Source organism: Myotis daubentonii, chromosome 11, assembly GCF_963259705.1.
Source record: "Myotis daubentonii chromosome 11, mMyoDau2.1, whole genome shotgun sequence".
Classification (NCBI taxonomy): domain Eukaryota; kingdom Metazoa; phylum Chordata; class Mammalia; order Chiroptera; family Vespertilionidae; genus Myotis; species Myotis daubentonii.
In genome coordinates, this window is record NC_081850.1 from 65550608 (window position 1) to 65563341 (window position 12734).

Below are 12734 nucleotides of genomic sequence, written 5' to 3' on the forward strand. Positions count from 1 at the left end.
CTATGAGTGAATTCTGTCCCTTAGTTTCCTCAAACCGTTCTTCATATCTTTGTTCCTAAGGCTGTAGATAAAAGGGTTCAGCATGGGTATCACTACTGTGTACACAACTGTGGCTACCCGGTCCTTCACCACTGAGTACATGGACAGGGGCCTAAAGTAAACATAGATGACACTCCCATAGAATAAGATGACTACAGTGAGGTGGGAGCCACAGGTAGAGAAGGCCTTCCACTTCCCAGCTGTAGAGGGGATTCTGAGTACAGTGATGATGATTTGCAGGTAGGAAAAGAGAATGCACAAGAAGGGGGTCACAATGACTGCCAGCGTCTCGGTCATGACAACAATCTGGCTGGAGGAAGTGTCAGAACAGGATAGCTTCAGCACAGGCTGGGTATCACAAAAAAAGTGCTTAATGACGTGAGAGGCACAGAAAGACAGGCGGGACATGAGTAGCACACGGAACAGGGAGTGCACATGGGAGATGGTGCAAGAACCCAGCAGCATGAGGACGCAGCGCCGTAGGTTCATAACCACATCATAATGGAAGGGGTTGCAGATGGCTACCAGCCGGTCTATGGCCATAGAGGCCAGCAGGTAGCTGTCAGTGTTCGCAAATGCCATGAAAAAGTACATCTGGACCAGGCAGCCCACATAGGAGATAGACTTTGTCTCTGATAGTAAATTTACCAGCATCTTGGGCACAACAACTGTTGTGAAGCAGATATCCATAAAGGAGAGATTGCTGAGAAAAAAGTACATAGGTGTATGGAGCCGGGAGTTAGAGTAGATGATGAGGATGATGAGTACATTTCCCACCACAGTGACCAGGTACATGGTGAAGAAGACGGCAAAGAGCGGTTTCTGCAGTTGAGGGTTGGAAGATAAGCCCAGCAGGATAAATCCTGAGGTGCTGCTGCTGCCGTTCTTTATCTCCATGTCTATTGCCTTCCGGGACAGGGTTGGAGAAGCAGTGGAAGAGATATGAGCATCTTCCTCACCGCCAGCCTATGAAAAAAGCGCGCTGCTGTTTGTTAGGGTTTTAGAGATCAAGAAACTGTAGAGAAATCGGGAGTAAAAATCTCACAAGGGAAACGTTTGAAAATTTCAAGTTGCTTCCTAGATGAGAAACTAAACATTTCTCATGTGCTCTTAGGACCTCCTATGTAGCCTAATTTGTCTGAGTTTTCCCTCAGTTCTCTTTTTAAAGATTCTTCTTAGGTTGTTTTCTGGCCAACTTACTAGCCACTTTTTTTTTTTAATCCCATGGGAAGAGGCTGCTGGGTCCCACCTTTAATCATGATGCTTTCAAAGAAGGGGTTAATGAGGTCCTCTCATTAGGATCCTCTTCTGATAGTTCCAGAGGTTGTGGTAGTTGAAATCGGACAAAAGTGAGCATCAGATTTAATCAGTGCTCCTTGGTATCCACAGAAATCAGATGAGAATATTTAAATCTTAAGAGAAAAATCTTCTTAATATATATTTAAATATTTCTGTTTGGCTAATATAATCGGGCCACTTAAATTATAAGTTTTTGTTCAAGGATGCCACTCAAAATAGAAATGTTACCAGGAATAGCCTATGTTATGGAGATTAATTATTTAAATATATTAATTTTCTGAATAAAAACTATGAAGTCCTTATTCTAAACATTCAAAATACCTGAATATAAAACTGTGAATGTAAAAGTCTGATTCCCATCAATATCATGGAAAGGACAAGTCAGTATGGCCTCTGTTACCATTATTGAACTGCATTGCTTAGATGGTAGTCTAAGCCAATTAAAGGCAAAATTAAAGAAATAAGAGGCATAAACATGCGATTAGGTAAAATTGTCATTATTTTCAAGTGACTTGTATATCTGGAAAAGTGCTAATACATATCTGAAGACTTTAATCATATGAAGATTTCACCAAAGTGGCCAAATACAAGATAAATACACAAATATTAATACTTTTCTTACATTAGGAAAATGCATGGAGAAAAAGTTTGAATTGACAATGCTAAGAAAGTCTAAGAAATACTTAGGAATAAACCTAAAAGGGAAAATAAAAAGAAATGTGAAATATCTATCTGAAGAAACTATAACAGAATACAAAGTTATGATCTGAATAAATGGAGATGTTTTGTTCCTAAAAAAGATTCAATATTAAAGAATGTCAACTTATAGATTTCACATATAAGTAATATCACATAGTAATTGTCTTTTTCTTTCTGACTTATTTGACTTAGCATAATGTTCTTGAAATCTATCCACATTGTTACAAATGGCAGGATTTCCTTATTTCTCATGGATGAATCTAAAAAAAGACAAACTCACAGAAATAGATTGTAGAATGGTGGTTGCCAGGGACTGGGAGGTGAGTGAAATGGGGAGATGTTATACAAAAGGTACAATTTTCCAGTTATAAGATGATTAAGTTCTCGGAATCTACTGTAGAGCATGGTGAATAAAGTTAACACTACTGTATTACACAGTGCACAGATGTTGTATTGTAGAATTGTGCGTCTGAAACCTATATAATTTTTTTAACCAGTGTCACCCTAATAAATTCAATACAAAGGAAAAAAATCCCCAATAAAGTCGTTTATACATTTAAAGTAAAAAAATACTGTATTAGATACTTGGAATTTGCTAAGAGAATAGATAATTATTTATTTTTATTGAGACATAATTAATATATAACGTTGTGTAAGTTTAAAGGGGTAGAACATGTTGATTAGATTCATTTATATATTGCTGTATGATTACCAGCGTAGCATTAGCTGACACACATATTATGTTACAAGTCACATAATTATCATTTTTTTATGGTGGAAACAATTAATATCTAGTCTTTTATCAACTTTAACATTTATAGTACAGTATTGTCTATAGTCACTGTGCTGTGCATTAGATATCGAGGATTAATTTATTGCTTAGAAGTTTGTACCTCAAAACAGTATTTCCCCATTTCCTCCACCAATCCTCCCCAGCCCCTGGTGACCATAATTTCTACTTAAGAGAGTAGATCTTAAATGTTCTCATCACATAAAAGAAATAGTAATTATGTAAGGTGATAAAGTTATTAACTAACCCTACTGTGGTAATCATTTTGCAATATATAACTGTATTAAATCATCTGTACACTTTAATTTATAGCAATGTTATGTGTTAATTATATCTCAGTAAAGCTGGAGAAAAGTCAATTTTTCTTGAATTATAAAATTCAATGCACCTATAATAACACCCAAAGGGAATTTAAAGTGTTGATTATTTTGCTAGGTCAGAATATTTTAGATTAATCCTTCACAACCTGTTGAGCATCTTCACCTTAAGCTTTATTTTCATTCACAAGAACTCAGAATTGATTACAATGAAAATCAAACAAAAACGTTGCTATATCCTAGGTATTACAAGTTTATACCGATTTATGCAGCTTTGGTAAAACAATACCATATTTTAAAAGTTACTAGCTAATTTGAATGATAGTATCTTGCACATCATTTCTTCTTCACATATACATTTAAGCAATGTAAAACAGTGGTACCCCAAGGGAATCTTTTAAGAATTGAACTTATTAGAATGACTGACATCGGTTAATAAAATTATACTGGTTATATAGGTTTCAGGTGTACAGTTCTATAATACATCATTTGTATATTGTATTGTGTGTTCATCGTCCCAAGTCAAGTCTCCATCACCATTCATCCTCCCTATGCCCTCTCTACCGTCCCCCACCCCCATTCCCTCTTACAATTAACCCCAAGGGAAATTTTACTGTCACTTTAAGTCATTCTAAATTTATCTAAAGGGGTAAATGGCTAAAGAAAGACAAGCTTATTCTAATTTGAAAAAATTAGAATAACAGAGAACTTTTCTAATCTAAAAATAAAAACACACAAATAATGAAAAACAATAAGAAAAACATTCAGAGAAAAGCAAATTAATGGACCAACATAAATAAATTCTGTATATCTGTATTTGTACATATATACAGATCTTAAACTCTATGGAACTTAGTATGTAATAAAGATTTATTTCATAGCAATGTAGGAAAGATGGAGTATTAAATAAGTGATATTTATGATAGTTGGCTGAGTCTTTGGAAAATATGGCTAGATTTCTATCTAACCCACACATAAAAATAAAACTCATATGAATGAACAATCTAAAAGTAAAATTCCAAAGTGTAAAGTAAGTTTTAGCAAAAAATGAAGGAGCATATTTTAATGGTCTCAGTATGGGGATGCTGTTCCAAGCAAGAAATAAAATATAGCGGTAAAAAAGACAAGTTAGTGTACTAAAATATGTAAAAATTGCACCAAAATAGACAATAAGTAAAGCTGAAATATAAACTATTGATTCAAAGAAAATATCTACAACACATTTACCGAAGAAAATATGAGATGTTTAGCCCACTGGCAATTAGGAAACATAAATTACACTGAAATACAATTTTCACCCATCAGATTATCAGTACAGTTTTTGAACAATATTTAAAGGGAAAAAGATCCTCACAAACATTACTAATGAGAGGGTAATCAGGATAGACCTTTCGGTAGTTTCTATCAGAATTGAAAATCTGTATCTATCCAATAATTCCTCTTGAGTAAATATATCCTTTTAAAATAGTCACATATGTGTAGCATAGAGATATGGACACATTTTTGTTATTACTTTGTTTATAACACCAAACAAACAGTACAAATACGCAAAACAATCCACAGAGGAAGCAACCTAAATATCAAATAGGTGAATTATTAAACAATTTGTAGTGCATTCTTGTTAGTCAATATCATGCTGTCTCTAAAGAAATAATGGCTAACATTAACCATCATATATTAGTACTCAATATATGCCACACATTGAACTAAGCACTTTGTGTGTCTTTTATAATTTTATTTCCTCCAAATCCTCTGATATCGACACTGTCATTATCCCTGTTTTACAGATAAAGTAATAGGATTTAGCAAAGTTGAGTAACTCACCAGATCCCACAGTGTGGAGGTGGTAGAGCTGTGGTTTTAATCCAGGCAGTCTGATGCGCAGAGTGGAAGCTACTCATTGCTAAGCTATGTTATCTCCATTACAGAACTGTCTAGGATATTTGTTTAAGTGATAAAAGCAAGTTGCATATAGAATAATCCCATTTTGGTAAAAAAAAATCTTTATATTTGAGTTTGTTTTGGTGTGTGTGGCTTCTTTCTGAAGTGAGATTGGAGGGATGGAGTGAGGAGTTCTTTCCATATTTAACTTTATATTCTATTGTCTGCATTTGAATAGGCATGACTGACCAGCTAGGGATTGTGCAGGACCCTTTTTTCAGCTCTCTGAAATCTCTTCTTTCTGTCTATTTTTTTTTTTTAACAAATATGTCAGTTTAGCGATTTACCTCTCCCTTCCCAGCTGTTCTAGATTCCAAGGAAATGGACATTTACTAGTAAAATATGCCCATTGGAATTCTTTTCCCTCAGCCTCAACATACCTCTAGTCTCCATCTGATCAACCAGAGGTGCTTAAAATGGGACTTACGCTGGAAACTAATCGCTTGCGTTTTTTCTGCTGAGCTGGCAGCACCTCACCTGGAAGTTCCCTGTTGGAGATGCCCACTTCATCGCAGCCTCTTCCCTGTGTATTGTCAGCACTTACACATGCCAGAAACTGCTCTAAGAACTTCACACCCAGTAGGTCATTTAGTCTTTACAGCCCTCTGCTTTATAGATAATGAAAGTCAGGTACAGGGAATTGAAGTGACTTGCCTAAGTCCACATAGCTAGATGGAGTGGAGTCCAGCTTCGGAGTGTGTGCTTTGAACCCCTCCTTGCATTATCCTAGCTTCCTTGTTTACTTGTTTCCTGGCTTTGGAGATGGAGGAGAGAAGAAGATAGGATGAGGAAAGGGAGAAAGATCACTTGAATATATTGATGCCACAGTCTCTGATCCCCAAACCCCTCAGCCTGCCTACCTGTGGGCTGACAGAGGAGATTCAGTGTCCTGAACTTGGGGCTTGCCAGGGAGTTAAGATCAGGCTCTTAATCTCTGAGGACAAAGGCTGCTAGAAGTGCTCATATAACTTCAGAAATGTGCCAACTCTTCTCTCCATCTACTGTGGGAATTGATGATAGAAAGGGAGACCCAGGGGCCTGCCCTCCCAGCAGGCCAGAGACCTGGGGGCATTGGCCCTGGGGTCTTCCTAGGGGAAGAAACATTACTGATGCCCGCGCTGAGCTCTGTGCCCAGGAGCTTGTGGGGAACCTGGGCTCCAGAAGTGTAGCCTCATCCCTGGGAAGGGAATTAGGGCCATGCAGCAGCAGGGGTGGAGCTGTGTTCATGCACATATGTGTTCATGTGCACATGTACTCTCTGTACATGCATGTGCTCCTTCGCATGTCTATGTGTAGGCTTATCAGTACCTACCTAGAGGGAGAGGTGATGGTTTCTGACATCTCTGAGGTTCTATGTCTGTGTGTATGACTGTCTAGCTGCAGATTGTAGTGTTGTGGGGAAGGGATTGAGGTACTAGCTCTGGGGACAGACAGAATAGCTTTGGATACTGGCTCTGCCTCTTACAAGCTGTGTGAGCGTTTGCAGAAGTTAACCTCATTTTACTTTGTTGTTGTTTTGTTTGCCTTTCCCAAATATTTTATTGCTTCTATTTTTTAAGCCTGACTGCTTTTTCTAAAATATGTTTTTATTGATTTTAGAGAGAGAGGGAAAGGGGAGAGAAAGAGAAAGAGAAACATTGATATGAGAGAGAAACATCGACTGGTTGCTTCCCGCATGCACTCTGACCGGGGATTGAATCCACCACCTGGGTATGTGCCCTGACCTGGGATCGAACTGGTGACTTTTCAGTGCAGGGGATGATGCTCAACCAACTGAGTCACACCGGACAGGGCCTGACTACTTGTTTTTCAATGCCAGTTCCAGGCCTTAACTGCATAGCTAAGTTGGTTAGAACGTCCTCCTGATATGCCAAGATTGTGAGTTCTATCCTGGGTCAGGGCACATACAAGAAGCAACCAATAAGTGCATAAATAACTGGAAAAACAAATTGATCTCTCTCTCCCCCACCTCATTATTAAATAAAATTTAAAAATAAATAAAATAAATGCCCATTCCACCAGTTACTAAGTGGGTGAATTTGGGTAGGATATTTAGCTTCACCAGCTCACATTGTCCTCATGTACAAATGGCATAGCAATCATAACTTTCAGATAGATATTTTCCTTTAAATAAAGATTTTATTTTTAGAGCCCTTTTTATGGGTTCATAGCAAAATTGATCAGAAAGTGCAGAGATTTCCCCTACCTGCTGTCTCCATATACATATGGCCTCCCCCACTATCAACATCCCCACCAGAATGATACATTTTTAAAACTGATGAATCTACATTGACATATCACCCAAAGTCCATAGTTCACATTAAGGTTAATTATTGGCTTTGTACCATGTGTAGATTTTGACAAATGTACATTGACACCATTATAGTATCACAGAGAATAGTTTCACTACCCTAAAAATTCTCTGTACTCCACCTACTCATTCCTCCTTTCCTTCTAACTCATGGCAACCACTGATCTTTTTACTGTCTCCATAGTTTCACCTTTTCTTTTCTTCCAGCTACTGAAGGACACTTGGTCCTTCCAAGTTTGGCAATTATGAATAAAGCTTCTATAAACATCTGGTTTTTATGTGGGCATAAATTTTCAACTCCTTTAGGTTGACACGAAGAAGAGTGATTGTTAGATCATATGGTAAGAGAGTATGTTTAGTTTTGTAAGAAACCATTAAACTATCTTCCAAAGTGGCTGTATCATTTTGTATCCCTCCAGCAATGAGTGAGAGTTCCTATTGTTCTACATCCTTGTCAGCATTCAGTGTTAAAAGTGTTCTGGATTTTGGCAATCTTGATACATGCGTAGTGGTACCATACTGTGGCTTTAATTTGCATTTCCTTCATGACATATGATACTGAGAATTGTTTCATATGCTGCCCTAAAAATCCTCTGTGCTCTGCCTATTTATTTTTTTTGGTGAGGTGCCTTTATGGTTTTTGGCCCACTTTCTAATCAGTTTTTTGTTTTATTATTGTTTAATTTTAGAAAGAAAACCTTTTGATACATAGCTCAGTCTCATGGAGCATAGAGCAGGGTGGACAGGGTGGAGAGAAGAGTAAATGGAAAAATGGAAACTGTCCTCACAACTCCATTCATCTTCCATCTGGTGACCACAGTGGTCTTTATAAATTAGAAGTAATTTTGTAATTATTTGGCCACTTCTCTGCTCTACATCCTTCAAAGTCTCCCCCTTGTTGACAGATTGTTTTGATTTTATTTTATTTTTTAATATATTTTATTTATTTTTTATAGAGAGGAAGGGAGAGGGATAGAGAGTCAGAAACATCGATGAGAGAGAAACATCGATCAGCTGCCTTCTGCACACTCCCTACTGCATGTGTGCCCACAACCAAGGTACATGCCCTTGACCGGAATCGAACCTGGGACCCTTAAGTCTGCAGGCCGACGCTCTATCCATTGAGCCAAACCAGTTAGGGCCAGATTGTTTTTAATGTGGTTTGTTATGGTATATAACTTAATGGAATTAATATGGGAGAATGTCCATTTTACTCATTTTTTAAGAAGGAGGAAGGAAGCATTTAAAAATACGGCATGGAATAAGAGTTTTGGCTGAATTTTAGTGATAGAGCATATATAACTTTAATGTTTACGAGTTTCTCATCCTTCAGCAGAGTCGCTTCTTTCTTGAAGAGCCATCAGTCTTGGGGCCAAGCCCCATGTTCTAAGACTGAATATCCTTGCTGGCCTTCTCATGAGCTTGTGACTGCTGCTGCTGTAGTTCTCTTTGGCTTGTTTCACTGCAAAGTGTGACCGAGGTCATCTTTTATTTCTCAAACACATACTGCTTAGGGATGTGTATTAACAGATTCCATCAAGACAACAAAGCCCTATAAGTAGTAAGTTTTAGAGGGTGACCAATTGGTCACATAATCCATATTCCTGGATGGAAAGATAATATAATAAAAATGACAAGTCCTCCAAATTAATATATATTACTTAATCATTATATATATTATTATTATATATAAATTATATTATATAAATCATATATAAAATTATATAAATTATTATATATAATCAATTATTATATATATAAATAATTTATATATATATATTAGTCAGTAGACTCACAAAACTCCAGTAGGATTTCTTTTCTTTTTAAATATTTTTTTAAATTACAGTTGACATAAAATATTGTATTAGTTTCAGGTATACAACCCAATGATTAGACATTATATAACTTACTAAGAGATCATATTGATAAATCTTACACCCGTTTGACACCATATATAGTTATTACAATATTATTTACTATATTCCCTATATTGTACTTTACATCCCCATGACTATTCTGTAGCTACCAATTTGTGCTTCTTAATCTCTTCACCATTTTCACCCATCCCCACAACCCATCTCTCATCTGCAAGCTGTCAAAATGTACTCTATATCTAGGATTCTGTTTCTGTTCTGCTTGTTCAATTATTTTTATTTTTAAATTCAATTGGTGATAGATATGTATTTATTGCCATTTTATGATTCAAATTTTTGATCTTTAAAATAATTTTCTTCTTAAAGAAGACCTATGTAATACTGGTTTGGTGGAGATGAACTCCTTTAGCTTTCCTTTGTCTAGGAAGCTCTTAATATGTCCTTTGATTCTAAATGATAGTTTTGCTGGATAGAATAATCTTGATTGTAGGTCCTTGCTTTTTATCACTTTTAATATTTCTTGCCATTCCCTTCTGGTCTGTAAAATTTCTGTTGAGAAATCAGCTGACAGTCTTATGGGAGCTCACTTGTAGGTAACAAATTGCTTTTCTCTAGCTGCTTTAAAGATTCTCTCTTTGTCTTTAACCTTTGGTTTTAATTATGATGTGCCTTGGTATGGATCTTTTTGGGTTCACCTTATTTGGGACTCTGAGCTTCCTGGACTTATATGTCTGTTTTCTTTACCAGGTTAGGGAAATTTTCCATCGTTATTTCTTTTACATAGGTTTTCAATTTCTTGCTTTCTCTCTTTTCCTTCTGGCACCCCCATGATGCAAATGTTGGTGTACTTGAAGTTGTTCCAGAGGTTCCTTATATTACCCTCATTTTTTTTTGGAATCTTTTTTCTTTTTGCTATTCTGATCGAGTGTTTTTTGCTTCCTTATCTTCCAAATCTATGATTTGATCATCTGCTTAATCTATTGCACTGATGATTCCCTATAATGTATTGTTTTAAAAAAATATATTTTAAATTGATTTTTTAGAGAGAGAGGAATAGGGAGAGAGAAACATTGATGTGAGAGTCAAACATTGATTGGCTCTCTCCTGCACACCCACTACTATGAATCAAGTCAAGGCATGTGCCCTGACCAGGAATCGAACTGGCAACCTTTCGGTACACAGGATGATGCCCAACTAACTGAGCCACTCTGACCAGGGCCTGTAATGTATTCCTCATTTCAGTAATGTATTCTTCATTTTTGAGTGGTTCTTTTTTTGTGTTTTCTAGTTCTGTTTTTATGCTCCCTATCTCTGTTGAAGTTCTCACAAAGTTCATCTATTCTTCCCCTAAGTTTACTGAACATTGTTTTTTAAAAAAATCCTCACCCTAAGACATGTTTTTATTGCTTTTCAAGACAGGAAGGGAGAGAGAAACATCAATGTGAGAGAGAAACATTGATTGATTGCCTCCTGTATGTGCCCCAGCTTGGGATTGAACCCACAACCTAGTATTTGCCCTGACCAGGAATTGAACTTGCAATCTTTTGGTGTATGGGATGACACTCAAACCAACTGAGCCACCAGCCTGGGCAGTGCCATTAATCTTCATATTTGTAAATGTAAAGATATATTTTTATAAAAACCAGTTTTTCAGGTAGGATCAAGAGACTTTCAGTTTTACTTTATAACTTCTGTTTAAATTTCACAACTGTAGTGTATTCATGTGTTATCTGTATACTTAGGAAATAGAAAAGAGAAATATAGAAGGCCAGAAAAGTTGAATTAGAATATCTTTAACTTAGTGCCTTATTGTGTCTTCTTGCTATCAAGTATTGACACACAGAAAACGTTAATGATATATAAAACTTCCTTGATACATAAAAACATACCTAGGAGACAGGGGAAGAAGTTCATTAATTTGCTGAACCCTAAAATACCAGTTCTAACAAATTTCACAAGCCAACTGGGGTCCTCTAAAGAGATCAGTGGTCTCGACCTGGCTGTTCACTGAAACCATGTGGGTGCTTTAAAACGACTGATACCTAGCCTACATCTCAGCGATTCTGACTTAATTAATCTGGGTGTGGCCCTGAGCATCGGGATCTCCTTATATGCTAAATATGTGGAGGATAATGTTATTCAAAGAATACAAGGAAAAGGATCTGGCTAGAACTAGCTTAAAATTCTGGACTACTACTCACCCATAAGAAAAGATGGAAAGGAAAAGAAAAGATGAAATACTGCCATTGGCGACAACATGAATAGATTTTGAGAATATCATGCTAAATGAAACAAGTCATAGAAAAAGTTAAGAACCAAATGATTTCACTCATATGTGGGATATAAAACTGAAAGAAACAAATGAACAAACAAGACAAACAAACAGAGACTCGTAGACACAGACAACAGTATGGTGGTCACCAGAGGAAAGGGATATGGGAAGCGAATTAAAGGGTAAAGGAGGTCGAATATATGGTGATGGTAGAATATTTGACTTTGGGTGGTGGGCACAAAATGCACAATTCAGATCATGTATCATAGAAATGTACACTTGAAGCCTATATAATCTTGTTACCAATGTTACCCCTAAAAATTTATGCTAAGTGAAATAAGCCAGTCAGAGAAAGATAAATATCACATAATCTCACTCATTTATGGAATATAATGAACAACATAAACTGATGAACAAAAACAGATCCAGAGACAGATAAGCATCGATCAGACTGTCAAACCTCAGAGGGAAGGTAGGGGAGGGTGGGGTATGGGGGAGAGGTCAACCAAAGGACTTATATGCGTACATATAAGTCTAACCAATGGACACAAACAACAGGGGGGTGAGGGCATGAGTGTGTGTGTGTGGGGAGGATAGGGGGTGACGTGGGGATAAGGACACATATGTAATAACTTAATCAATAATAAAAAAAAAATCCCCTCCATCTAAAACAGGTTACTCAGTAGCTCCCTCCAGTGCTAGCCGTGGAGGATTGGCCTCAGGAGGAAACCAGGAAACATCCTGTTGAAAAGTTTCTGAGGCACTGTCACTGCAGAAGCTCCCTCAGAGGGATGAGGTCCAATCTCAGCTTTCTTAATGAGGCTCTGGGGAGCTCTTGCTGGTGAACCTCCAGGCTCCTTTACTTGTATGATAATTAACTACTCAGAGCATCTGTTACAGACCAATTGAATAGAACCCAGGGGCAAAAGTTTGGCTCCTCCGTGGGAATGGTTGGTTGGGAATTAAACCAGTTGTCTCTTAGCACATCAGATCAGTCTCAAAGTAACCATGGCTACAACTGATCTCAGCACAGCCCCTGGTCAGAGAAACAGGCTACCAAGGCACATTTATCACACCGTCTAGTCTGAGAAGCATGCTTTACCTTGAGAGCAAAAGTGTCGATCTCCTGTTCAGAAGGACATGGGCTCCTCTGGTTCAGAATTCTGAAGTAGGAGCCAGGAAGGGACTGTGG

The 12734-nt window shown here is 37.2% G+C and overlaps 1 protein-coding gene across 1 annotated transcript; it reads right to left on the reverse strand.

The window, feature by feature from the left end:
- On the reverse strand, window positions 1–974 carry LOC132212804 (olfactory receptor 1L4). Its single transcript, XM_059658791.1, has one exon. It carries the CDS (start codon window positions 934–936, stop codon window positions 1–3), a length of 936 nt encoding a protein of 311 aa, XP_059514774.1. The 5' UTR covers window positions 937–974.
- Between the last annotated feature and the right edge of the window lie 11760 nt (window positions 975–12734).